Source organism: Gouania willdenowi, chromosome 15 (assembly GCF_900634775.1).
Source record: "Gouania willdenowi chromosome 15, fGouWil2.1, whole genome shotgun sequence".
NCBI classification, from domain to species: Eukaryota; Metazoa; Chordata; class Actinopteri; order Blenniiformes; family Gobiesocidae; genus Gouania; species Gouania willdenowi.
In genome coordinates this window covers 24,507,876-24,534,646 of record NC_041058.1, presented here as the reverse complement: position 1 = coordinate 24,534,646, position 26,771 = coordinate 24,507,876, and the positions used below count along the sequence as shown (strand labels likewise).

The window sequence follows — 26,771 nt, the reverse complement described above, 5'->3', positions numbered from 1 at the left end:
ACTTATCAGGCATACATTATGATTTTGTCTAATTAAAACATGATCGGGGTAGCAGCTTTAAGAACAGCATGTGAACATCCCCATGGAACTGGTTTTAATAGGACGACTGCATCCTAGTCACATGTTAGCAGTACAATGCAAATCAATGGATGCAGTGGTGCAAAGCACAATGGAGACATTTTGTCTGGAGTGCCAAAAAAAAAAAAAAAAAAAGCCTTTTCTGCCTGAAATCCACTGGATGAGTTCTGGTTTGGTGGTTAAAGGGAGAACATTATATGCTGACTGACAGTTTTCCACGTGTAACATTTTGATGGAGGGAGATTACTTTGTGGTTTGGGGTGGAATGATTATTATTTTAAATTTTTTTAGGGGTTGGACCTGAAAGGGAACCATAACACTTCTGCAGATACTCTACCATAGCAGTTTGGACGTTTTAACACTCCCATCTTTGTGGAATTTCATTGGGCATCACACCTCTTCTTGTTCCAATAAGACTATCCAACAGTGCACAGAACAGGCTCCATTAGGAAAATGGCTATTGTGGTTTGGCAGATGCTGACATCACAGATCAGCTCCTCACAAATGCTCCAGTGGAAAACATTCTCAAAATTTGCCAAAACAAGAAAACTAAATTGTATGTTATAGAAGAACTGGAGATATTATAGCTACTACAGGTTTCACGACTCAGAAAAATCAAGAGAAGCTGCTCCATGCTTTTATCTCCATCAGACTGGACTACTGTAATGGTCTTAACCAGAACAAAGAGCTCAGAACACATTACTCCAGTTTTAAAATCATTACACTGGCTCCCAGTCAGCCTCAGAATATATTTAAAGTTCTGCTGCTGGTGTATAAATGTGTGAATGAGTTTGGTCCAGAATACATCAGTGACATGTTAGTCAGGTATGAACCCAGCAGGTCTCTCAGATCTATGGACACAGGTCAGTGGAGCCCAGAATTCACATTAAATATGGTGACGCTGCTTTTAGTTGTTATGCTGCAAAGAAGTGGAACAAACTGCCAGCAGAGCTGAAGTCGGCATCTAATGTGAACATTTTTACTGCTGATTTGACATGTTTTACTGCTGATTTAATGTTCTTTTTGGGTTTTAAAATGTTGAAAAATGTTGTTGCACTTTTTAATCATGTAAAGCACATTGCCTTGCCTACAAATGGTGGAACATCTCTATATTGAATCCTTCAGCTTCAGAATGGGATAATTAGAAAATTGATGGAAATTTGTTGTTTACATCTTACATCCAAATGGGATTGAATTTAGTCCATTAGGATCACTTTATTTCCAACATAAAATGAGTTAAATCAGCAGCCTGATATAAACTGGTAGCACCATGCCTGCGCCTTTAAAAGGACGCATCACATCTAATGATAATTGTTAATAATTTCCCTCCTGCTGCAGCTTAACGAGCTGTACTGACCTGCTGCTAAATTTCCTGTAGATGCTGTTGTGCGCTGCAGGAAGCAGAGGCAGTGAAGCAGTGAAGCAGAGAGCACTGATCTTTCCTCCTCCCCCTGAATCCCTCTCCGTCCATGGGACACCAGACTCTCTGACCGCCCGGAGCCGCGGACGCAGGACGCAGGACGCGCACTGGCTTCCACACAAGCGTTACAGTCATTTTACCGTTTTGATTTAAAGGAACTTTTTTTGGATTACTTTTAAAATATATATATTTTTCTGAACTTTCCCCTATGGTTTATAAATATGGAGTCAAGTTGTGTTTTCTCTCGGGGAAACATCGTTGCTTTCCTGCTGCTGCTGGAAGGTAAGATACACCATGAGATGTGATGATGATGCCCAAAAAAGCGCATTATAATACAAAGTGTATGTGTAATGTAGAGAAAACCCTAGATGTGTCCACTTTGATTATTTTATTTTTTAGCTGTGATATTTATGAAAGAATCAGATCAATTCACCAAACACTAATGATTTCGTGTATTCCTTTTGAATTTTTGTCAAATCATGTGTACCTCTCTTTATATAAGTACCCTCTCCATAATTTCATGTGCTTTTTCATTTGTGTCTAGAACATTGGTTCCCTAAGGCTTATAATCTACAAATTCAAAAAACAATGAGTGGAATTAAAAGTGGATTATTATTATTATTATTATTATTATTATTATTATTATTATTATTATTATTATTATTATTATTATTATTATTATTTTTAAATACCATGCAACTTTTATGTGATTACTTCAATAGTAGGTAAATACAGTCTCCTTTGTCAAATGTAGCTAATTATTGTCTCCTATTGTCCAAAGTGTGATAGTAAGTAAAATTAAAATAAAATATTGTGTTTTATTATGTAATAACCTACTGTTAGTTTGTGGTGAATTTGTAAAAAAAAAAAAAAAAAAAAAAAGGATCTAGGAGCATTTTCCAATTATTTTTTAAATTAATTGTTAAATCAGTACCCCCCAACAATGTGCTCCTGTATCCCTAGGGGTACACGTACCCCTGTTTGGGAACCATTACAGTATAAACATTGTCTTTTTTAAAAATGAATTTGTGCATTTAATCACTTGCAGAACCAACTGTGACCAAATTATTTTATTATATTATATTTTACTTTATTTTATCCCACAGTGGGGAAATTACCATGTTACAGCAGTCAGAGACACAAAGAGCAAACAAGAAAGCTAAATACAAATATAGAAAAGAAAAATATAAAAAATAATACAAATATTAGATATTGACAAAGATAGCAGTACAAAAAAATATATAAATGAGCGGTAAATGAGGTTTTACAATGAGTAATGTGTAATGCACATAGTAAGGCAGTGGAGGAACATTATTATTTACAGATGAGAAAACAATACTTCAGGTTATGCCAGGGTTGTACAGTCTGATGACAGATGATTAATGATGTGTGTATTTTAACACTTGTACAAGAACCAAAACATTTCACTGAAATATCAGTATTTATGTAGTTGTAACTTAAAGGCTTCTTTGTTTCCTTTCATTGTCATGTGAAATGCCATGAACACAAAGGCAGTGCTGCTGCTGTAAATGATCCTTGCATTGAGCTCAGGCTGTTATGTATGGTATGGCACATTGTAACCTAGTGTCAAAATGAAAACAGCCATATATCATAATATTATAATCCCATTACAATCCCACAGCCCAACTGTACCAACACTGTTCTCTCATGCCGTCTATATTTAAAGCGACTGTCATTGCTCAGGAGTGTGCAAACCTCTCTCTACATTCACCTCTGATATGATGCATGGACGACAATAGGCCATTGTGTGGAACAACTACTTTTGTTTTTGTGAACTTTAACTAAAGTGATCCTCAGTCTAACGCTAAGAAAATAAACATAAGCTTTCAGTGGAATTGAGATGTTGGAAGAGGTGTTTCTCATGGCCACAAAAGTAAGAGTTGCTCATAAATTAAACGACTACGTCATGGCTCGTCGGAGCAGTTTTATGAACATACACTAAAATGATTAATGCATTTTTTTCTTTTTTCTTTTTTTTTTTTTCTATTGCAAACCTTTAGAGTTGTAAAATTCAAACATTTGGCAACAGAAATACGTCCTACTTTATCTGTTCATCATAAATTCACATCCACTTTGTCCAACATGTTTTCTCACCAAACATCCCCCCTGGTATTTATAGCAGAACACTGGCGGTCCAGTAGGATTTCATGTGTCAAGGACGTGATGGTAATTAAATGGTCGCTGAAAGCTACACCCTACGTAAATGCGGCGCCCATCACCTGCCCTGCTTGTTGCAACAAAAGACCAACACTTGTCCAGGGAGGAGATGGGCGAGCTGCAGACAGGTGTGCAGCAGCTGCTCCCATCTCTGGACAAACACCGGCTGTTTGTTTTTTAGCAGTGATAAATACTGTCTGTTATTCAAGAGCATACAACTCTCTGATGGCAGAACGGACCATCATTTCCATCAAAAATGACATCTAGAATGGAGAATGTTGTTTTCACCATTTCTAACACACTTGGGTCTTTTTGCTGTAACTGTAATTTTATGTTTTATGTCAGTGACAGCACATAAACTTTAATACCTGGAAGAATTTTTGGTTTCTAGTATGTGCTTGGTCATAATTTATACCATCGTAGTTCCAGGTTTCACCCAGGCTTTTGTTTTTTTTTTTTTATTTTGCATGTTTAAACACATTAACAGCACATAGGATGGATGGTGTGTTTGTGCTTGTGAAGGACTGGTGGTCTGCTCATGGTGGCCTCTGCCTTGTACAGTGCAATAGGGTGCAGCGACCTTAATAAGGATTAGCGGGTGAAGTTAAATGTGGACTGTGGACGAGGTTAGATTGCACTAATAGGTTCATTCAGTCAGTGTGGCTGGTTAAAGTAAAACAGTAATTAAAGGCATTCAAAAGACTTTAAAATGTGACTTTAATAAGTGAAATAAAGCAACGATTCACCTAAATGTGGAGCTTTGACTGTGGTGCGATTGTGAGGTTAGAGATTATAGTGATTATTGCTGCCGGATGTCAAGATCCAAAGATGTTTGTTTGCAGTTATTTACAATATTTACTGTTTTGCATTAATTTCATCTCACTAAATGTGGTTTGCTCTCGGCGTTGGAAAATGATGAAATGACTTGCTGAAATTCACCACATCCTCTGCGTAATCCATCACTTCCACATAAAGAGCCGCAGATGTTTTCACATACAAGCATTGATTTGTTTATCTCACACCGTGACCTTGCTACTGAATCTTTGACCCCACTTTGCCCTTTGACCTTCAAAACCTCAGTGAAGAACCACAGGATGGTCCTCCGCCTCCTCCGCCTCCTCCACCTCCTCCATCTTAGTTAATGATCAGCTTCATCAGCCCCTTTTACCTCTGAGAAGGTCCAGACCTATAAATCTGATTTAAAACCTACTCCTATTGGATTTACCACATTAAATAATTTAGCCAAGCTTATGTCTTGTTTGGAATATGGATGCCTTCTCTTGTCTTGTCAATTTCCCACTTGTGCTGTCAATATTTTTCTTTTAGTGCAACTGAAAACATTGAATCAGGAGCTTTTTATCTTTTACGATTAACGGGGACTTTGTGATTGTTTACTTCACTCAAAAGAGGTTCCATCCTATACAGCAAACTTCCATCACTACCTCCATGGGTTCTATTTGCTCGAGTGCTGCACGTACCTGTCAAAGCTCTGTGCATGATCCTCTAGTCAGTTCAGGGTCACACTTCCCTCTCATGCATGGGTAGGATCTAATTTGCTTTGGTGAAAGGACAAGGAGACATTGATTGAAATTTCGCCCACGGGGCGTTTAGCCTTCTTCTCTCACATTGGTCCTGACAAGTTATTTTCCAGTCGGTGTGGCTGCGTTTGACGCATCGTTTACAACAACGAACCTAACAAGAAAAGTCATTCTGGTCCAACATGCTCTGTCACTAAATCTAAATCTAGACACCAACGAAACCATTATGTGTGTATTTACTTGAATTAAAATCAATCACCAAGCAACCCAATTACTGTCAATGAATATTAAGGCGTTGCCCCTCCTCCACCAGCCCCTGCTTTCCATCCTCTCCTTCCTAATGATTGATTCTTCACTTTAATGAAGTCAGTAAACATCTTAAAAACCCTTTTCCAACCACCTGCCATGTGGCTGGAAATCATCATCACTCCAGTTCATACTGGAACACCAGCGCTCATCCTGTCCTCCAAACTAGTGTTTTCATAACAAAATCCCTCCCAGGTTTATTTTGTACAAACAGTTCTAATACGATTATTGTTAGAATTCCACAAAAGTAGAAAAATGAAGCCAATAAGCATTTTATTTTAACCATACTTGTGTTCAGTCTGAAGATCAGATGGATTAGCCTAAGATTAGCTTTAAACCTATTAGTAAAATTGAGTTATTTTTGATCAATGAGTGAATCAATAACAAGCATTAGATTAAGAATGAGAAAACCTAAATTACTTTCTCTTTACCTTGGCTTGACTACACATAATTGAAAAACTTGCTAAAATAAATATCGATGAACACGATCAACTTTCCCAAGAGACCATTTCAGTTTAAAGTTTACCAATGAAAGGGCTTTAATGCATTTGTTTAGTGGAGGAGGCAGTTTGCTGGTAATTGACTTATAAAATGTCTTTTTAAATCTTTAAATACTTTACATTTGGATAAGAAGGAAAAAGTAAAATCCCTGATTATACCATAAAAAGTCAGAAAAAGAACTGAAACATTTGCATCTCACCCTCTGGTTAAACAATTAAATGCAATGACAACACTCTGGCCTCCCAGTCAAAGCATAACAATGAAGAAAAAAAATGGACGCGCTCATTGTATTTTGCTTTTTGTTTGCACATTACTTCAAACTGTTTAAAGTTTAGGATTTGTCAATTAGGTGTCTTAGTCATTATAGAACAAGATATTCTAAAAAGTTACACACTTACAGTTTGTATAGTGTTATCAAAATATTTTGTATTATCCTCTTTGGCTTATCGCAAGGGCAGTATCTCTAGCAGGGAGGCCCAGATTTTCCTTTCCCCGGCCACTTCTTCCAGCCTCTCCGGGAGGATCCCGAGGCATTCCCAAGCCAGGCGAGAGACATAGTTCCTCCAGCGTGTCTAGTGATTAATAGTAATTTTATTATGAGAGTGTCTATTTGTACGGTTTCCATACGGACAACCCACGGTGCTATTGGTACGGTTACCAAAGTACACGTACGTAGTGTCTTAGGGTTAGGATTAGGTTATAACCCAATATTGCAACAATTTTTATGGTTAGGGTTAGGTTTAGTCTTAGTCACGTGACCTGAACTGACCAATGACTGACCTATCACGTGACCTAAACTGGTCACTAGGGGCGCTGCGTATGTAAAGAATGTCGGTTAGGGTTAGGTTGATATGGCAACTGTACGGATAACATTTAGTTTTGTATTTTTTTCCCCCACAGTGACTTTTTGCATTTTGAAAATTAAACAATAACAAATGTTATTGTATTGGCATAGTATTGTAAAAAAAAAAAAAAAAAAAAAAAATTGAGGTTTTCATATCACATCATGTTCTTTTGGGGTACTTCCAGCTCCTCTTGATTTCTGTCTGGTGGAGTTTTACCACAGTTTCATGAGGACATGTAATTTTTATCAGATGAGTTTGATGACTGCTTTACCAAACCCAGCCTTTAAAGCCCCATGATGCACCACGTGTTTGGTTTCTGATGCCACTCTCGTCCCTGGAGGAATCTTTCAACTGAATTTGTACCCGTGATGAACCCCTGAGGACGTGCTTTATTAGATTTCTTGATGACTGATGAACATGGTTCATTGGATGCTAGCTTCTCTATTCTCAGAGGGCTAATTGGATTACATAATGAGCTAAATGATTATTATGTTATGGTATGTATCATGGTAAACTGAGTAATCTTACCTGCCCTTTCCAAAGTAAGATCAGGTAGATTATTACGCGATGAAAATCTTGATGGATGTGTTCTGGTGACAGGAAATTGATTTCTTTCCTTATTACTACCCTAGATTTAAAAATGTTACTGTAGGATGAATGCCTCTATGGAATAATAGAATAATGATGATGGCGATTATCAGAAAGTGGATGATGAAGGATGTACCAAAGGTTGACCACTGGATTAAAGTTATGCACAATATGTGATGGAAAAGTTAACTTTCTCAATAAGACTGGATTTGGGAAAATTTGAAAAAATTTGGGAAAATTGGTTAAAATGTCTATCTGATTTGGTCAAAGAGGTACATAGCAATAATTACTATAAAAGAAAAAGTGTGGAAAAGAAAGAAAAGGAATTTAAAAAAAAGTAACACCATGGTTCCATTGCTACAGAAGTAAATACGTACTTTTGTACATTTTTCGGTTGTTATTATTGTTTTGTTTTGTTTTTTTTGTTTTATTGAAAAAAGAAGAGAAAAAAACATTTTGATTTACTGGAAACATAGTGACGGTCTGATGGTTTAACTGGTCATGATGTCAGCCAGTGAATGACAATTGAATTCTTGCCATGGTTTTATTGATGTTTATGAACAGGTATGACCTATTATTTATTATTATTTATTGGTTTTTTACTTAACAGAGAAAATCTGAGGAAGAATATCATCTTTTATTTTATGAGGATGTTGGTAAAAGGAAAAAGGACTCAGCCATTATGTACCTGTTGTATGGAGATTGTATGTTGAGATGTTTCAATAATGAAATAAAAATAAAGGAAATGTTACAGTAGTGCAATGAATGGAAGTATTTTGAGTCTTAATCAAGTTTTTAAAGATGTTTATTCCCATATATGTTACGACTGTGGAAGCATAGTGAACAGAGGAGGTATTATATTCATTGTGACTTTGATTAAACTGTTTAGACTGCTGTTGAGGTTTCTGGCTCCAGCTCTTTTGTAATCGGTGATTGATTATTTGGAACTGTAGATATTGAGCTGGCTGTGAAATTAAAGCATGTAGCAATACAAAGTGATATTTTTAAGATACACCACACATGCAGCCCTCAGCTTTTCTCCATGTCTGTCTCATCAGTGAAAAACAATTAACATCACTGTTGATTAGTACACTTATTGATCGGTCTGCTGCCAGATATACTGGATTTCCAGTGGGTGTTCCAGAGGCAGATACTGCACATGTTGACCTTGGGAAAAGAAAGGGCACGAGACTGAGCTCTTTGGTGCTTCAAGCTCCAGACTCTAAACAAGATCATTGAGGGAATGAATCACAGCCAGGTGCTGGGTCACCTCTCCTCATCTGATTTGTTGTTGACAAGGATGTTTGGGTGAGGACATCCCAGGGTTTTTGTTCGACTGCTGTGGCTTTCCAGATGTACACGAGTTGTCCTGTTACTGCTGCTCATGATCTCATAGCTGGTAAATCTATCAGCCCGAGCACGCATCCAGCTAATTGAGTTCCTGTCTTTGTCTGGGACGATGAGGACGGCGTCCCGCCCCTAGACCTAGACACGCTTCAGTCTGTGTGGTTTCAGATTTGGTGACGAGCATTTGTCCTCTTTGCTCTTCAGTTGACAACATAAAAGTGGCAACAGACACAAACAGGTCATAATAACAACCCCTGTAGTACAACCAGGACAAACACATTGTGTTTTTCCTCCTTTTTTAATGTCGTTCTGTCTCAGGTTTTATGGCCCTCTAAGCTGTACATGATATCTCTTGTAAACACGAATTGCTACAAGAGTGCTGCTGTTCAAACACTGGCTTTGTTTGCAGAATTACTTACTTCAGCTTTAGAAGAAGTCACACAGTGTAAGTGAATGCTCAGGCTCATGTTTTGCAGGTGATTGAAGGCTGTAAAGCGTCTGTTCATGATGGCTTTGTTTACACACTGTGAGACGAGATTTCTCCATGTCTGTCTGTCTGTCTGCTTCCATCAAAACCTGAACCCAATGCTCCTCCTCCTCCTCACTGCTCCACGCGGCGTTTACAGCCATCCAATGTTTCTCCTCCTCCACAAACACTGCTTAAAGTTAACATGTCACCATCATCTGTCATTTTTCTACATCATAAAGAGAGGGTAATGAGTCTGGCTTTGGGATCATATCATCGTCATGGCTTTAAAGACCAAAATACCATTTGCCCAGAGATGTCTGCTTGATCCATTCAATTAATTAGTTTTGATATAAACTACTTGGTTTCTGTTGGCTTTCGTCCTGCGCAGAAATTGAATTTGCAATGATATAAACCAATTGTGTAACAGTGGGTTCAGTCAGTGTGGCTCACAGCCAATCCCTGCTTTCATAAATACATCCAGTACTGGTTAACACATTGGACCCACAGTTTGTTCCTATTTTTTCTCCAGCTTTCTGTCATCTGCTGTGTATACTTCATCACTTGGTTCTCAGTGATTTTCTTTGGATTAATGACATTCTATTGATTATACATGGTGGAATTCCAGGATGGTTTTTTTTAGCTTGTTAGTAACAAGTAAAGTTAAACACATGGCCTTCTTTGTGTTATCAAACCGACACAAACATTGGTTTAAGACAGTGGTTTCCAATCTTTTTGTCCCGTGTACCCCCTTTGCAAATAAAAGTTGCATGGTATTATACTAAAATATTGTGGGGGTACGTATGATATGAAGAGGGGGATTACTTCAATAGTAAGTAAATACAGTCTCCTTTTGTCAGAAGTGTGATAAAATGGCCTCTACATCATTAAATAATCCTGTTTCAATCAAATACAAAAAAAATAGTATTTTATTGAGCCATAGTACTGTTAGTTTGTGGTCAATTTGTCAAGAAAAATAGCCAAAAAGGAACTCGGAACATTTCCCAGATTATATTTCAATAAATTGTTAAATCTTTCCAAGTACCCCCAGCAATGCGCTCCTATACCCCCAGGGGTTCACGTATCCCAGTTTGGGAACCACTGGTTTAATACATTTGATTGTGTTAATTAGGCTGCTGGTTTTTACATTGACATTCAGGATCAGCTTTACATAAGTAGAGCTTGTAAGTAAAGAGATAAATTATTTATTGCATTTTATTACATGAAAAAAAGAAAATAAAATTGCTGTTTTAAATTTCCTTTAATATACTGATTATAGTTTCATTAGTTATAAAACTTAATTAAAGGTTCATGATTATAGCATCAACACATGAGTTTGGTAAAACTAACCCGTCTCATAACGGACTAATCCAGCGTTTTTCAACCTTGGGCTCGTGACCCCATGTGGGGTCGCCTGAAATGTCTCGCAATAATAAGATAAAACCAAAATACTGATTAAAATTGTACTTTTGAATTTTTAAACATGTATTGATTTTGAATTTTTATTGATCTATTTACATAATATGACAGAAATAGATATTTTTCAAATTAAAACGTCACACATTCTCAAACAACTGTATTCTATACTTTCACTTTCTCAAATGTAAATTCAGTTCAATTAAAATTAGGGGTGTCCCGATCCTATATTGATTTCGGATATCGGTTCGATATTAGCATGAAAACGAATATCGGATTCAATTTGCCGGATTTACCAATATTTTTTTTTTTTTCGATTCATTTTTTATTTATTTTATTCAATTGTAGAACACTGTAGATCTTATGATGAAGGTTCAAATTTATGTAACCAATTGGTTAATAATAAATGGGTCAGTTTTTCTCATACCTACTGTTTGAGAGAAAAACAAATCTCTGGGGTCACCAGACATTTGTAATATAAAAATGGGGTCACAACAAGAAAAAGGTTCGAAACCACTTGGCTAATCACAGCTCACGTTACAGTTTAGTAGTTAAATTATGACAACCCTTCACAATAAGAGTAAGAGACAACATTGTAGGATTAAACCAGGATGTGACAACCTAAAGCTGCTCACTGAGAAGGTGATAAATCTGACCTCTAACTTTGATGAAACCACAGGTTTGCGTGCAGTACGGTCAGATTAATGCCTTTTTTATTCCATTTTTACATTTTGTTAACAAACACATCTAAATTCAAATGTTGTGTTTAGACTGGATTAATTTCACCAGAATTAGTACGTTTAGGTAAACATATTTTAAATGGTGGCCTAATCTGAGCTCATGTTTAAAGTTAAGGTTAAACTCTATTCTTTTTTTTTTTTTTTTTTCACATTACCCATAACCCCCCACCCTCCCTCCCGCTGCCTCCATCCCCCACAGACATAATAGTAATATTAGTGGTATTGTTAAGTATTGAGTATTGCATTCACTCAAGGACAATACAAATGAGACATAAATAAATAAATAAATAAAATAATAAATAAAAATTACATTTAAATTTTAAACTCTATTCTTCAAAGGTTTGCCAAATAAGGTGTAATGGAGCAGGGAGACATCTACAACCTGCAGGATTGCAGCCCTCAAGGACCAAGTTTTGGCTGCCCTGACCTAATTCCTGATCTTTATATCGTAGTACTGTACTATTCAGAAGTAATAGTATAGGTTTAAAGTAAAACATTTTGTTAATACCATATTTATTGCTCCCTGTAAGAAAATCATGCACATAATAATTCAGAAACACTGCAAAGAACAGTACATTTTGTATTCTATGTATTTCAGATTTTTCTGTAATTGCTTGAAAAATAAAATAAAATAAAATAATAGTGCCCTCAAAATAAAAAGCTTTATAAATTGTTTCTGTTTGTGGAAATAGGGGATGAAAACAGAAAATCCTCCGTAAAATGTCACCATTCATGCCATCTTCCACCATCCCTGCATGATATACTGAATGAGCGACCTGCTGTTTGTGTTGGTCCTGGGGACTCTTTTAATAAAACGCTGTGCATCCTCTCAGTCTGTATCTCCATCTCTCAGGAAGAACAGCCACGTTTTAGCCATCAGCTCGACCTGCTGTCATCTCAGCCCGCTGAAATTTAATCAATGTCTGAAACCAGAGCCGTGGCCTCAACTCCACCAACAGAAATAGAAAATCTAGTTTTGCAGTCTGCTAATGACATTAGTGCGTTTCCTAAATGGTCGCCCAGTGTTGTCAAAGAGGAACATAGCAGGGGATATAATTACAGGAGGGACACTCATCTCCATTTTCCTGTAAAATACAGTCTGCTGTCGCCCTTTATTGATTACCACAACAAAGAAACACATGCACAAACATGCATGGGTCACAATATTTTCTCTTGACAGGTAATGATATCATGTTATACTGTGCATTTAGGGGTTTCCTTAAGACTCCACATCATTTACTTTCCACTCTTCAGTTATGTTCAGACAAGGGAATTTATGAATATCGCCACAGCAACCATAGACACATATACATTCAGTACAGCTGTTGATGTGCCTACATGGTGCCATCTTGGTTTATGGTCACTCGCTCCTACAACACATTACAGTCTATGGAGGAGCAGTCTATGATGGAACTATTAAAGTGATGATAAGTCACCTAATTTTTAATCTTTATTTAGATAACTGATATTATGGGGTTTATTTTTCACTTGATTATTGTTAATATTATTGCTATTATCATTATTTTTTGCTATTCTTTATTGCTAATAATTAGTTTATTATAACCACTGTTATACATAGCATACCTTTTATATCTATTATTTCATTATTACTATTATAATTTTTATCTTTATCTTTATTGTTGTCCTTTTTATCACCCCTCTAATTATTATCATTTTAGTTATGACTTATCTTTATCAGTAGTAGCATAAGAAATGTGTATTTATGTAGTAAGTCAATACATTTTAAAACATCTAAGAATTCTGTGTCACAGCATGTGTAATGTTTTAACCAATCATACTGTTTGGTAATAATGGCCCTTTCAGCAAAATCAGAGTTCCTTTTATGGCCACACACAAGAGTTTTCACCAGATATGATGTCCCGGGGATATATTTGTCTTTTCCACCAGATACTTTCCAAATGAAGGAAACCTCTGCCTGTGTGATTAAACCTCTCAAGGTGAACACAAAGAGCCTTCGGAAACCACATGATATGGATGCGATGAGAAATTCATTACAACAGCTGCATAAGTGTCATACGAGGTTGCCTTTCAATTTCCGCTAAAGGAGAAGATGAATGACATATCAGAGAGGTGAAAAAAACACCCTCATATTCCATGTATGTGTTAATTCCCATTCAGTGCTCGGATAGCATTGTGAGAGACTATTGTTGCCTTAGTGGAAAGTCCAGAAAAAAGATCTTTGATAACTGATGCTGAGCAGGACGCTCAGTGATTATAGAAGGTTAGTCATTATAATGTTGTCCTAGGCCTGGGAGATATATCGAGTGTTCTATTTTGAAAATTAGAATATCACCTATATCGATATATTCATATTTTGTAGCTTATTTTGTTTTAGTTTTAGGAGTTGCTGTTTTTGCTACCTCTCAGGACATGTAAATCTCAGTTAGATAATCACTGAGTTGATGCTTGTTCATGTGGATTTTGTGGGGGTTTTTTTTTCTTAAGAATTTTATATTTTCATAGCACTTCGAGATGACTGTTGTTGTAATTTGCGCTATATAAATAAAGTTGAAATGAATTGAACTGAGTGCATCCTAACCCAGCCACACTACAGAACTCACTCATACGTGCTGTCCCTTAGAGGAGAAAAAGCCAAAAGTGGCACATATTGCATAGCTCTTTGTTAATAAATGTGCCTGTGAGACATTTTTCATCAGTGAATTTAACCTAAAATTGACTTTATCGAGTTAAATATTGTGATATCGCCATTTTGAAAAAAAAAACATAGAGATATGAATTTTGGTCCATATCACCTTGTCTTACGTTGTCCTCAAAGGAAAATAAAACCAGACTCTTGATGGACTTTAAACTTTCCTATTGTCTGATTTTTCCCTCTGTAGGTGCGACTGCACTCTACTTCCCTCAGAACGAGTACATAGAGACTCTGTATGTGGGCCAGGCAGCAGGAACACCAGTTCTGCAGGTGCACGCCATGCTGGACAGTGACGGGGAGCGGCCGCACTTCTACCTGTGCTCCCTGAGCACTCTCAGACCCTCAGTCTACAGGCACTGGTTCAACCTGGACCTCAGCTCTGGACTGCTATCCCTAAACAAAACCCTGGAGGAGAGCGACTTCGCCTTGCTGTGTAAGTTGGCTACGAGCCCTGAGTTGGTAATGTACTATAGCATTTCTGTGCCAGGTATCCTCTGCACATGACAGTAAATTAGTGTCTGGATGCTAATGCTTGTTGAATACTAATGCTTTGGCTCTGTGTGCTGGTCTCTGCCTTCAGGATGATAATGTAATTGAATACAGGCAAAGAAGTGCTTGGTCATCAAATTCAGGCTGTGCCTCTTGTTTGTTGTTTTTTTTCCGGCTTTTTTGTCTCATCAGATCAGAAGTCATGGTCTGTGAAGAAGCTCTTCCTGCACGTCATGGTTTTATCAAACTTCGCCAGGAAGTCCCACTGCATCACCAAAAACTCTGCTCGGATCACACTGGACTTTGTCAACGCCACCATGCCCCAGTGCGCACAGACCGACATGAAGGAGCTGTGCTTCCCTCACAGAGATACGTCCAACCCTCACATCATGGAGAACAGGTTCCCAGGGGCCCTACGGCAGCTCCGACGTCTCACCAGACTTCACGTGTGCCCCAACTACACCATTACTTACAGCGTGGAATCAGGTGAGACGCTTCTATTATTATTTGAACAAAGTACCTCAGGGGATAAAAAGCAACTGGGGTTCAACTGGGTCATGGGACTGCATATGCCTAAAAAAATTATGGAAAATGTCCTATTTGTTAAAAAACTATTTATTCATGCCAAAGTGAACTATTAATCCCACTTTGCAACAGTCAGCTGTGGTATTTGTTTTACATTTTTCCAAATAATTTTTAGATACAATTTTTAACACTTTACTTGAAGTTTTATACATAAAGGCTGACATTACATATATAATCATAATCATTATATATAATAATAATAATAATAATAATAATAATATTAATAATAATAATAATAATAATGCATTGGATTTTATATAGCACTTTATCATAGACACTCAAAGCGCTTTACAGAATTAAGGCATTATTCTTTCATTCCACACTTTGTGGTGGTAAGCTACTAATGTAGCCACAGCTGCCCCGAGCAAACTAATAATAATAATGATAAAAATACATTTTATTTATAATGTATTTTACATTTGACAAACAAATCTCAAAGTGCTACAGTAAAATGGCAATAAAATAAAGAGTAAAATCAGCCTATGGTTTAAAAGTCACTGATGGAAGCGAGGCTGCCATAGTGCACCATCGGTCCCTCTGACCACCACCAACACTTACTCACACACGACATTCATACTAGGCAATGTGGGTGAAGTGCAATGACAGATACCACTGGGGTGACTGTCACCCCACTGTGGCACCTGGAGTTCAGTGGTCTCCCATCCAACTACTAACCAGGCCCAGACCTGCTTAGCTTATGACATGGCACCTGTCATTAGCATGAATAAGGTGTTGTAAAGCTTGTCATTAAGTGTCCTTCGTTACCCTAATCCCTACCCCAAACCCCAAACCCAAACCCTACCTAACCCCACTAGATCCCTCCACCTATTTCAAAAAATGCCAACATAGCTCCAAAGGTGTCATAATTTGATATATGAATAATGACGGCGTAATGTCAGCTTTATGTATAAAACTTCAAGTAAAGTGTTACCAAATTGTTCAACAAGATACATTCAGTTATTGTTTTATTTTACTTTTTTTATTTAAGGTTAAGGCCTTTAATCCCAAGACTACCAGTTCCCCTGGCAATATATTAGCCACCACAGGCCATAAAACTATCTGTACTAATGTATGCTATTGGTCCTCCTGTCTGCAGATACCCCAGCACCTTTTGCTGTAAATGAGAACTCCACAGAGCTGTTGGTGATTTCACCGTTGGACCGTGAGGAGAGCGAGTGTTACCGACTCCTGCTGGTTTGCACGGTCCGAACAGAGACTCTCATCACCAAAGTGGAAACGTCTCTAGATGTTTTTGTCAATGATGAGGACGACAACGCACCATATGTGAATGGGACGGACACAGCAGACATTACAATCAGCTTTAACAGAACCAAGGTAAGAAAAGATTCACACAACATGGATCAGATCGATTTGGAAGATCGTTTAAATTCACTATCACATGGCTGACTTTGCATCTTTTTCTCTTTGTTAGGGAGGAACTTTTGGTGCCTTGTTTGTGTTTGACAGGGATTTGACCCCCATATTCCCTGTTGACAAGAGTCAGAATAAGTATGAGGGGACATTGCTGAACAGTGACCCCTGGATAAAGGAGACGTTTGACATCAAAGACACCTTCAGTGAAAAGAAAGCCCCCCATGGAGGCATCCGGGAAACAGTCTATGACTACAGTAAGTAATCCAATCAGGGTTGGGGTCAGTTATAATTGTAGTGGCGTAATTGATCATTAATTACAATTATGATGTACTTATAATTGTAACTGTAATTGAATACATCTGTTGCTGTTGTGATCATAATTGATTTGTAATCGAGTTCAAATAATTAACTTTGTAATTGTTATTGGGATAGAAATTGAATAAAAACTATTAAAATATATGTCATGTCAAGTTTTCCCTCTACCCCTTAGTTCTCTTAAGGATGATTTTACCATAAAAAATAAATTAAAAAAATGAAATCTAGGGGTATGCTGACTGAAAAATGGACTCAGACGCCCACACCAACAATATTAATACCAATATTTTCTTTATTTGGAAGCCTAACAAGGTAACCAGGAGATGAAAAACAAATTACATGAAAAAAAATTTTTTTAGTGTATTTTACAGCTGATTTAAGACATGGGTCAAAACTGATCCATTATCATAAGAGATGCTAACAGAAAGCTAACACAAGAGGAAGGTTACGTTTTATTGGCTCTTTTATTTCAGGCTCAGTAATTGTGATTAATTGTAATTGAACTTAAGTAATTGAGAACGTAATTGAGAACGTAATTGAGAACGTAATTGAAATTTACTCTCAGGAGAAAAAATATATTTGTAAAAAAATAGCAGTCACTGTAATTGTTATTGAACAAGGATCATTGAAGACGTAATTGTAATTGAAAAATGTAATTGACCCCAACCCTGTGCACCATCATAGAAAATCGAGGGAAATGTTTTCACTTTTCCAATATTGCAGAACTGGTGCTGAAGAGAAACCTGCTTGTGATGGAGAACCGTACGGTTAGTCTGGACTACCTGGTCAACGACACCACCTATCCTGACCCGGAGGGAACGGTTCTGCTGCACTTCAACGTCACCATCCTACCCGTCCCCATCCGCTTCCCCAACATCACACACGCATTCACAGTGTCTCGCAGAGCCTCTCTGTATGCAAAGGTACAGTAACCCACCTCACAAACCTTTATCATCTATAAAAATGGAAAGATTCAAATGTCTCCTCACACAAATATGATCTATTTTCTACACTTTGGGCCTCGAAACCCATGCAAACATACAATATTTTTCTCGTTACAACCACACAAGCAGGGAAAGTGTCCAAGATGTGGATCCACAGATTGGCATTTGGCAAGTTTTCCAACCCACACTGCCCCCTGGAGGCAGAATGATAGGTTCACTAAGAAACAGAAATGCTTAGTTGTTGGCTGTTGAACATGGCAGGGAGACATAGCTGTGGTTCTCTGGATGTTCCTAAGTATTTTAGCAGAACTCTGTTCGGAGAAGAAAAACAGAGAATACTTCTTTCTTAGGATTGGGCTGTGGGCGTTTGACGAGCTGTGATACTTTGAAAGATTTGTTTTGAGTTGGCAAGAACTTCAAAATAAGCAGCGAAGGCAAATATAACTTTATCTGTGTGATTAGACTTCCATACTCACCTTAAGTAGCCACAAATGTAGCATATTTGGTTAATCTCCAGATTTATGCTGCACTTTAAGGACAAGAAATGGATGTTCATTTTGATGGATATGATTTATCACAGTTAGAGAGGCCACCCTTTGTTGGCTCACTTCCAAACATTGAGACACTGCCATCTGCTGGAAGGACCAAAAAAAACAATCCATAAACTTCATACGTGACACAATTTATTAGGACACGTGTTCATTTAGTGTTTTGTGTGTGGATTGTTTGTTTTTTTCATCTTCAAAATACTCACAAGGCAAAAAGAAAAAAGTTACATATACTACTATATGGCATTGATTCCAAAACTGGGGTACACTTACCCCTCGGGGTACAGGAGCACATTGCAGGGGGTACTCAGAAACATTTATCAATCATTTTGGTAAAACGTTCTTAATGGCGGATTCACTAAAGATTTAGGGGTATTAAAACGTGTGCAAACGTCACTCCACGCGCTAATAAGCCATACAAACCCCAGGGAATCAGGAGTGCATGGCTGCTGCATGTCACAATGCACCCTCAATCCATTTAGCGCGTTCCCCTCTAATCAATGCAGTATGTATAGTATCATAGCTAGGGATGTAACGATTAATCGTAAGGCAGTTGAAAATCGATTCATAGGTATCACGGTTGATATCGATTTTTTGAAAATTGAATCGCAGTACTTTTTTTAACCCGCAGAGGGCGCTATCCACAAGTGTAGGCGGCGGGTCTACACTTAGCAGACTACACTAAGTCTCCTAATACTTTCTTTCTGGCCGCCTTCTACTCTTAAATATGTTAATAAATGATTCATTACCCCTTAAGCACCGAAAGAATATCTGTAATATTACTTGGAATATCTGTAAAAGTCACGTTTTTCTATTAGCTCTGTCTGCTAGCATAGCTTCTCTTCTTCACTGCAAGATATCTGCATACCAACCGACCGTTGTATTACCAGCGCCCTCTGCTGGTCCAAACAAATATGACGTAAATCAGTGTAATCACGTTTTTTTTTTTTTTTTTTAAAGTCCAATTGTTAAGGCACAAAATACATTTTCAGTTGCACTTTTAAAAAGAAAAAGAACTATTATGCAGTTTTGCATTGTTTATTATAGAACCAGAATTTAAATTAATAGGCTTCATTTTCATTTGTATTATAACTTTATTTCATTAAAGATTTATTTTTAGTTAAATTGCATTGTTTTGAATTGTTTATCAAGGAATTCTTTTGACAATGAAAAATAAAAGGAAAATAGTACAGTATTTTCTAGTTATTTTCCCAAAAAAAAAAATTTGTCTACAGTCCCATTTTGTAAAATAAATCGTGAGAGAATCGTATCGTGAACCCAGTATCGTGAATCGAATCGTATCGGGAGTTGAGTGAATCGTTACATCCCTAATCATAGCTCGTTATTGTTTTAGCACAGGAAAATAGTACGACTGACAAGCAGGTGCAAACACACACTCAGAGATCCGCTGCAGTAAATGTTTGCACAAAACACAGCGGAGATGGAAAAAAAGGCTCCAGTGAACCTTTCTAGTATAAGAAAATAATTGAAATAAAATAATAGTCAATGTTAGCAGCCACTGAATGAGAAAATAAACCATGAGTAAAGTGTGTGTGAGGGAGAGAAAAAGCTTCAGCAGCGGTGCGTGTGTGGAGTCTGGTGACGCTGCGGTGGAGAAAGGATGCTATGGACGCACCGCTTCAGTGATGTTTTGACCGTCAAACTCTTGTGTTGCATTGATGGCAAGAGCATCGGGCCAGAATCAGCTGATTAGATGAGTATTTTACACAGTGATGGCACAATGTTCACATATGAGAGTGTGGTGGCACAGAGGTACTCAGGAGGTCAGACCTGCTGGATGATGGTCAGTAGATCATCTTCAAATGGTGCAGACTGATTGACAGACTGTGTTGCTGCATTAACTCACATTAAACTCCACATTAAATGAGCAAAATGCTTATTTAAATAGGGTGGTCTCCACCACTTCTGCACATGAACTAATCATTGCTGCAATTACAACTTTACCATAAACTAACAGTAGGCTACTATTGCTCAATACAATTCTGTCTTGTCTTGTAATTTATTGGAACAGGATTCATTTATGTTGTGGAGGCCATTTAATAACATTTCTGACAATAGGAGACAATCATTCAGTTATCTATAAGTTAGTTAGCTATATTTCACATTAAAGTTGCATTGGTGTTTACACTTATTATTTTAAGTTTGTGCATTAAGCCATTAGGAGCCAATGTTTGAGACACAGGAAGGAGTTTAAGCGAGCCCACTGAGCATATGCAATTATGGAGGAGGTACCTATGATATGAAGAGGAGGTACATGTGATTTGACAAAAATACAAATAGGGTACACAAGACAAAAAAATATTGGGAATTAAGGCAATATACATAAATACAATTCTATAAATGCAAATTTGCAATTCTACCAACATCACTGATGAAAAAAAACATCTTGAATTTGGAAGTTTAATAAAAAAAATAAATAAATAGGTAAGTATGTATATTGTTGATTAAATTGATGCAATTTTTTGTTTGGAGTAATACAAAAAAAATTAAATGGTTTATATTTGTATTTGTTTAGGTGAATAAATAATGCTTTATAATTCCAGTTAATTAATGAATAGTTTAATTATTTAAATAACATTGAACTAAACATTCAATATTTTGTCTGCATTTTACCCACATTTTGGTTCGTTTCAATACAGATAAAAAAAACTAAAACCATCATACTTTTCGCACGATAAGGAAATTACCGGTATGTGTTATTTGTTTTCTATTTTTGTGTTACTCATTATATTGATCAGATCTTTAATTTACATTCTATATTATTATTCTACCTGCTTCCAGGTTGGTCAAGTGTGTGTGGACAACTGCCTGGAGTTTGATGGCTTCAGCGTCACCTACAGCCTCGAGCTGCCAGAAAAGAATATATCTGTTGACTCACAGTCCTGCTATTCAGCCATTGGTGTCACCCAGGCCTCAGACGGGATGTGGGGACTGCTCTACGTAAACGATTCTGAGGCGCTCCGCAAGGCTGAGTGTCAAGAACTGCAATATGTTCTTGTGGCTGAAGAGGAAAACACGCAGCTGGAAGCTACGACTCTGATCCAGATTGTACTGGAGGGTGATGGTGAGAGCACACATATTTGTAGTTTGGTTATTCAAGGTTATTGTTGCTGTTCGTAACTTTTAACTGACTCAGACATGAAGTTATGGGTTGTTTCAGTTATTTAAACCTCTATCTAAAGTCTTTATCGTGTTCTTTTTTTTACGTAGGAAGCAGAGTTGGTACAGAGAGGCAGCAGTTCTTGTCCTGTGCAGAGAACAGACAGCGGGGAGACTGTGAGTCTGTGCGTGGTCTGGGGGCCACGGCAGGGAGATGCCAGTGGAGACAAGGCACGGAGAAAGGTACAGCAAAGCTCACAACTCTGACTAAGGCTGCACTTTGGATTCAGATCACGCAGCCATTTAAACATTGCTGAACAATTATGAGGCTTGGAATGTGTTTATTAAAAGCTGTTGGAACGTACTGTATTTTCCTCCGTGTTTGTAAAGAAACAAATTAAACAGCTTCGTCCTGCATGTGTATCCCTTTTCATTAACAGCCTGTTTTCAACCAACACAGACAAGAGTTATGGAAAGTCTGGACTTGATTTAGGTCGAAACAAGCTCTCTCAACACGATGCAATCACTATAACAAACCACAACTGTGATGTATTGCCATTAAAACATCAAGTCAATCTCACCAAATTTTAGGATGTGTGTGATTGGGTCTACACAAAATGCTTATGGTTTCATTACCAGAATGAGTCATGTGGTTGAATGTGCATATTTTGCAGCTTAAGCTCATTTCTCCTTTTTCTCCCTGTTGAAGGAATATCTGAAAACTACTCAACATGCTCTCCTGACCTGCGGACGTGCCCAGATAGCTACTGTGACGCAGTGGAAAGCAAAGATTTGTCAATCTGCCCACAAGACTGCACAAGTAAGGAAGCCAACTGTAATGATATGTTACTTATACTTGTTTAGGATTTCACTTTGATTAAAACTAGTACAGTGCCTGTTTGAAGTATGTATTTGTATAGTGGGACGGGCTTAAGTAGAGTTGTCAATTATGGCCAAATGAGTGTGTGTTTGAAGGTTGGATGCACAAAGAGGTGTACATACTCTGTAGTGTTATAAAAGAATATATTTTTGGGTTCAAAGTAAAATAGTGTGTGAAATTTCTCTGGTTTAATATTATGGGACATGCACATGATAAACGTGTTTGTTGTTTTTTTGTACTCATTTCTATATTTTTTTTGTTTGGTGTATTCTTCTGTAATGTATGTTTTTTGGAGTTATTATGGGTATTTTGGTATCTTTCTGTTGTGTTTTTGTGCATTTTTTGTATAATTATTGTTTTTTGTTGCCATTGTAGTGTGATTCTGGAATCATTTTGTGTATTTTTGTATCTTTTTTGGTGCAGTTTTGTGCATTTCTGTTAAGTATACACTAAACTAAATATAAATATTTGTTTTGTGTATTTTTAGTAATTTTTATATTTTTGTTGTTGTTTGGTGTATATTTCTGTAATATACTGTATGTTTTTTGGAGTCATTTTGTGTGTTTTTGGAGCCTTTTTGTATATTTTTGTGCATTTCTGTTTGTGTACTTTTCATATAAATATTGTTTAGTTTTTTGTTTTACGTGATTTTGTGTATTTTTCTGTTGTTTTTTTGCGCATTTTTTGTATAATTATTGTTTTTTGTTGCCATGGTAGTGTGATTCTGTTGTCATTTTGTGTATTTTTGTATTTTTTTTTAGTGTAGTTTCGTGCATTTCTGTTGTCATTTTGTGTATTTTTTGTATAAATATTTAGTTTTGTGTATTTTGAGTAATTTTAATATTTGTGTTGTTGTTTGGTGCATGTGTGTGTGTGCGTGCGTGCGTGTGACTCGCTACTCACACACGCACACGCTTTAGCCGCGCACATGCACACACATCAGTGACTCACATCAGGCCTAATCAGTGAGTTGCTAGTTTATCGCCTGTAGCTTGTAGCATGGTTAGCATTCCCAAAAATGATTCATACAGTCCTGTGTCTAAACGGCAGGGATGATGTTCAGAAGCAGTAAACAAAAAAGATCTTTCCGTAGTACTGTGTTTTACAACCTTAGGGTTTTAACCTGGAGTTAAAATGGGGTCACCTGAAATGTCAAGTCATTGGTTTATTGGTCAACTTTAGTAATTGGTAGTAAACATTTCTTTTTTTTAAATTACTGAATAAAATGTTATTTTTTAGAGTTTTTAAAAAGTATTATTCATTTTCAAATAAACACATAATACACAATATCAAACAACTGTATTCTATACTTAACGTGGGCTCTCTTTATTCTCTTTATTATTTGAAGGATTTTGGTTAGTGTCAATGCTTCCACATGGTGGCCCACAAACCTGTACATCTCCAGTGACCCTACACTGGCCTATCCAGTGGTTTTACAGCTATTGGGTTTAATCCCAGTTAGTATAGGCTCCACCAACCCTGTAAGGATAAGCAGGTACAGAAGATGAGAGGAGACAAATTCTATTTGTGGTTAAGACAACTGTGCAGGTTGTTTGTACCTCAGGTATAGATCACAAAATGTTCTCAAGTAACTAAGTTGTGGAAGATGCGTTTTATTTATTTATTTATTTACCAATACTGTTGGCCGTTTGACAGTGAATGTATGGACGATCTTGTTGACGCTACTGTGTTTCACAGTACTGACTGTTTTTTTTATTCCCATTGATTAACCTATAGATCACGTCTAACAGTGCTTATGAATGTTTACTCTCTTCACTCATGGAACTCCTCAAACATGCCATTTGTAATTACTCCTACTTCTCGTCCTAGTCCTGAAGCACAGCAGCAGTCACTGTGATTGCATCATATTCAGATCACCTTGTGGTTCTGGGAATGGAGCCTTACAACTATGAAAATACATCTTGTCACATAGTGTGTTTTTTTTTCACCATTACCACTCAAATAAATGGCATTAATTGTACATTTTTATTAGATGTATTTTTTTATTGAGTAATGTAATGCATTTATACTTCTGAGGGCGACTCAAATAAGGATCTTTGGAGTGCATGTGAAGCCATACTGTACATACAGTACATGTATGTGTTACATGGTATTATCTCTCATGGGGATTATCCAGGCGAGGACACAGAGTTCACTGCAGTATTCTCCATGCTGAGTTGACAACATCACCATAAAATCACCAACAAACTTCCATAATATTTGTCGAGAGGCCAGTCTGATTTTCACTCTGCATATTTTTATTGATTTCTGCAGAGGAAGCTGTTATCGGAGGACATGAGAGAGGCTTGAGTGGGAACGGTGTTAAGGCCTGCTATGGAACCTGCTACTGCTACGCTGACAAATGCTTCTGTGAGAAGGAAGATATAGAGGGTGAGCTCTCGCTCCCATCCTAACAAATACTTTGATCACTTCTCCCACCCTTCTACCACCCATAACTGTATAACTTCCACTCCCAGAGGTGCTGTGTGACGACATGTGCAAAACCATCATCGCCACGGCTCTGCTGATCTCCTTCATCGTCTCCATCCTCCTGTCCTCCTACTTCATCCACCGCTACCACAAGAACTCTCCCAAACCTCCAATAGCTTCGGCTGAGATGACCTTCCGCCGACCCGCTCAGGGCTATCCCATCAGCTTTCCTGCAAACAATGTACGGCGAGGATCTCAAGAATCCATTGAGACGGACACCTTTAAAATACCTGTAAGCTTCGAACTAAAACACATTCCTTCCCTAGCTGTCTATTGGATCAGTTAGGAAGCAATGAAATGTGTGTTTTCCCAACAGGAGGATCCAAAATGGGAGTTTCCTCGTAAAAACCTTGTACTCGGCAAGACTTTAGGAGAAGGAGAGTTTGGAAAAGTTGTCAAAGCAACAGCTTTCCGGCTGAAAGGGAAGGCGGGTTACACAACTGTAGCTGTGAAAATGCTAAAAGGTAAAATTCACGAAGAAGTGCGTCGACAAACCTGACAGCAACTGGAATAAATTGGGAGTTAATGTACAAACTCTTTCTCTGTTTCTTGTGTGTGTAACAGAGAACGCCTCGCACAGCGAGCTGCGTGACCTCCTGTCAGAATTCACTTTATTAAAGCAAGTCAACCACCCACACGTCATAAAGATGTATGGAGCGTGCAGCCAGGACGGTAAGAGCCTTGGTCTTCCTTCCATTCTGTGCCAGAGCATGTGTGCTGCAGATTGGGACCTGAGCTCTACTTTCCTCTGAATAGGTCCATTGTATCTCATCGTTGAATACGCCAAGTTCGGGTCACTTCGTAATTTCCTGCGTGAAAGCCGAAAAGTTGGCCCGAGCTACATGGGCAGGGATGCCAATAGAAACTCAAGCTACCTGGAGAACCCAGATGACCGAGCGCTCACTATGGGTGACCTGATCTCATTTGCTTGGCAGATTTCAAGAGGCATGCAATACCTAGCAGAAATGAAGGTATTTAAAGCAACATTTTGTTAAATATTCAATGCTTGATATTCACAGAGAAGACATTGACCATATTCGTAAAAAGGGGTTTAAAAAAAAAAAAAAAAAGCAAGATAACAATAATGATCAAAGGTATAGGTTTATTGTTAATTTTGAATAAATATTGCACCAAATTTAGAGTTTGCTTTACTTTTAGTCATAATTCTGTGCTGATATGGTGTGTGGCATGTGTTTTATAACTTCACGTGCAATTACCTGCAGAATTTTTATTATTGTATTCAGGCTTGGAGTAAGTTATAATTGTCATTGCGTATTTGGTACCGTATTTTTCGGACTATAAGGCGTACCGGATTATAAGGCGCACTATCAATGAATGGGTCTGACTGGGTCTATTTTCATACACAAGGCGCACCGGACTATAAGGTGCACCGGTTTGTTATTATTATTATTATTATTATTATTATTATTATTATTATTATTATTATTATTATTATTATTAAGACGCATTAAGCGAAACAAAATAGTCAGATAAGTCAAACTTTATTCAACTTATTAACAACAACTCTCAACATTGTTCAGGTTTAACATAAAATATAGAACATTACACTCACTTGGTGCCTGACTATGGTAGCCCTAAAGTGCCAAAAATCCATCAAGCAGTGCAGCTTCATAGTTTACCAAAGTTGTACTAAAACATTTTGACATATTAATTTCATACATAAGGTGCACCTGATTATAAGGCGCACTGTCGATTTTGGAGAAAATTAAAGGATTTTAAGTGTGCCTTATAGTCCAAAAAATACGGTAATTAATTACAATTATGATGTCATTATAATTGGAAAAATTTGTTGCAATTGTAATCATGATTCAATTGTAATTTACTTCTGATAATTGACTTTGTAATTGTAATTGGCATGAAATTTTTTATAAAAACTGTCATTTACAATTTAATTAAAAACACAAAACT

The 26,771-nt window shown here is 37.3% G+C and overlaps 1 protein-coding gene across 3 annotated transcripts in view; it reads left to right on the top strand.

Annotated features, from left to right (window-relative positions):
* Nucleotides 1–1,475: 1,475 nt before the first annotated feature.
* ret (ret proto-oncogene receptor tyrosine kinase) overlaps nucleotides 1,476–26,771 on the top strand; it is a 32,616-nt gene continuing 7,320 nt past the window's right edge. For 2 of the 3 annotated variants that reach the window (XM_028469385.1, XM_028469386.1), the window contains exons 1-14: nucleotides 1,476–1,780; nucleotides 14,285–14,530; nucleotides 14,779–15,072; nucleotides 16,268–16,506; nucleotides 16,604–16,799; nucleotides 17,584–17,783; nucleotides 21,155–21,437; nucleotides 21,584–21,715; nucleotides 22,182–22,292; nucleotides 24,627–24,743; nucleotides 24,830–25,074; nucleotides 25,159–25,306; nucleotides 25,407–25,514; nucleotides 25,599–25,813. In XM_028469385.1, the coding sequence (XP_028325186.1) occupies nucleotides 1,720–1,780; nucleotides 14,285–14,530; nucleotides 14,779–15,072; nucleotides 16,268–16,506; nucleotides 16,604–16,799; nucleotides 17,584–17,783; nucleotides 21,155–21,437; nucleotides 21,584–21,715; nucleotides 22,182–22,292; nucleotides 24,627–24,743; nucleotides 24,830–25,074; nucleotides 25,159–25,306; nucleotides 25,407–25,514; nucleotides 25,599–25,813 (2,595 nt within the window). In that variant the 5' untranslated portion in view covers nucleotides 1,476–1,719. The other variant, XM_028469387.1, reaches the window with a different exon arrangement.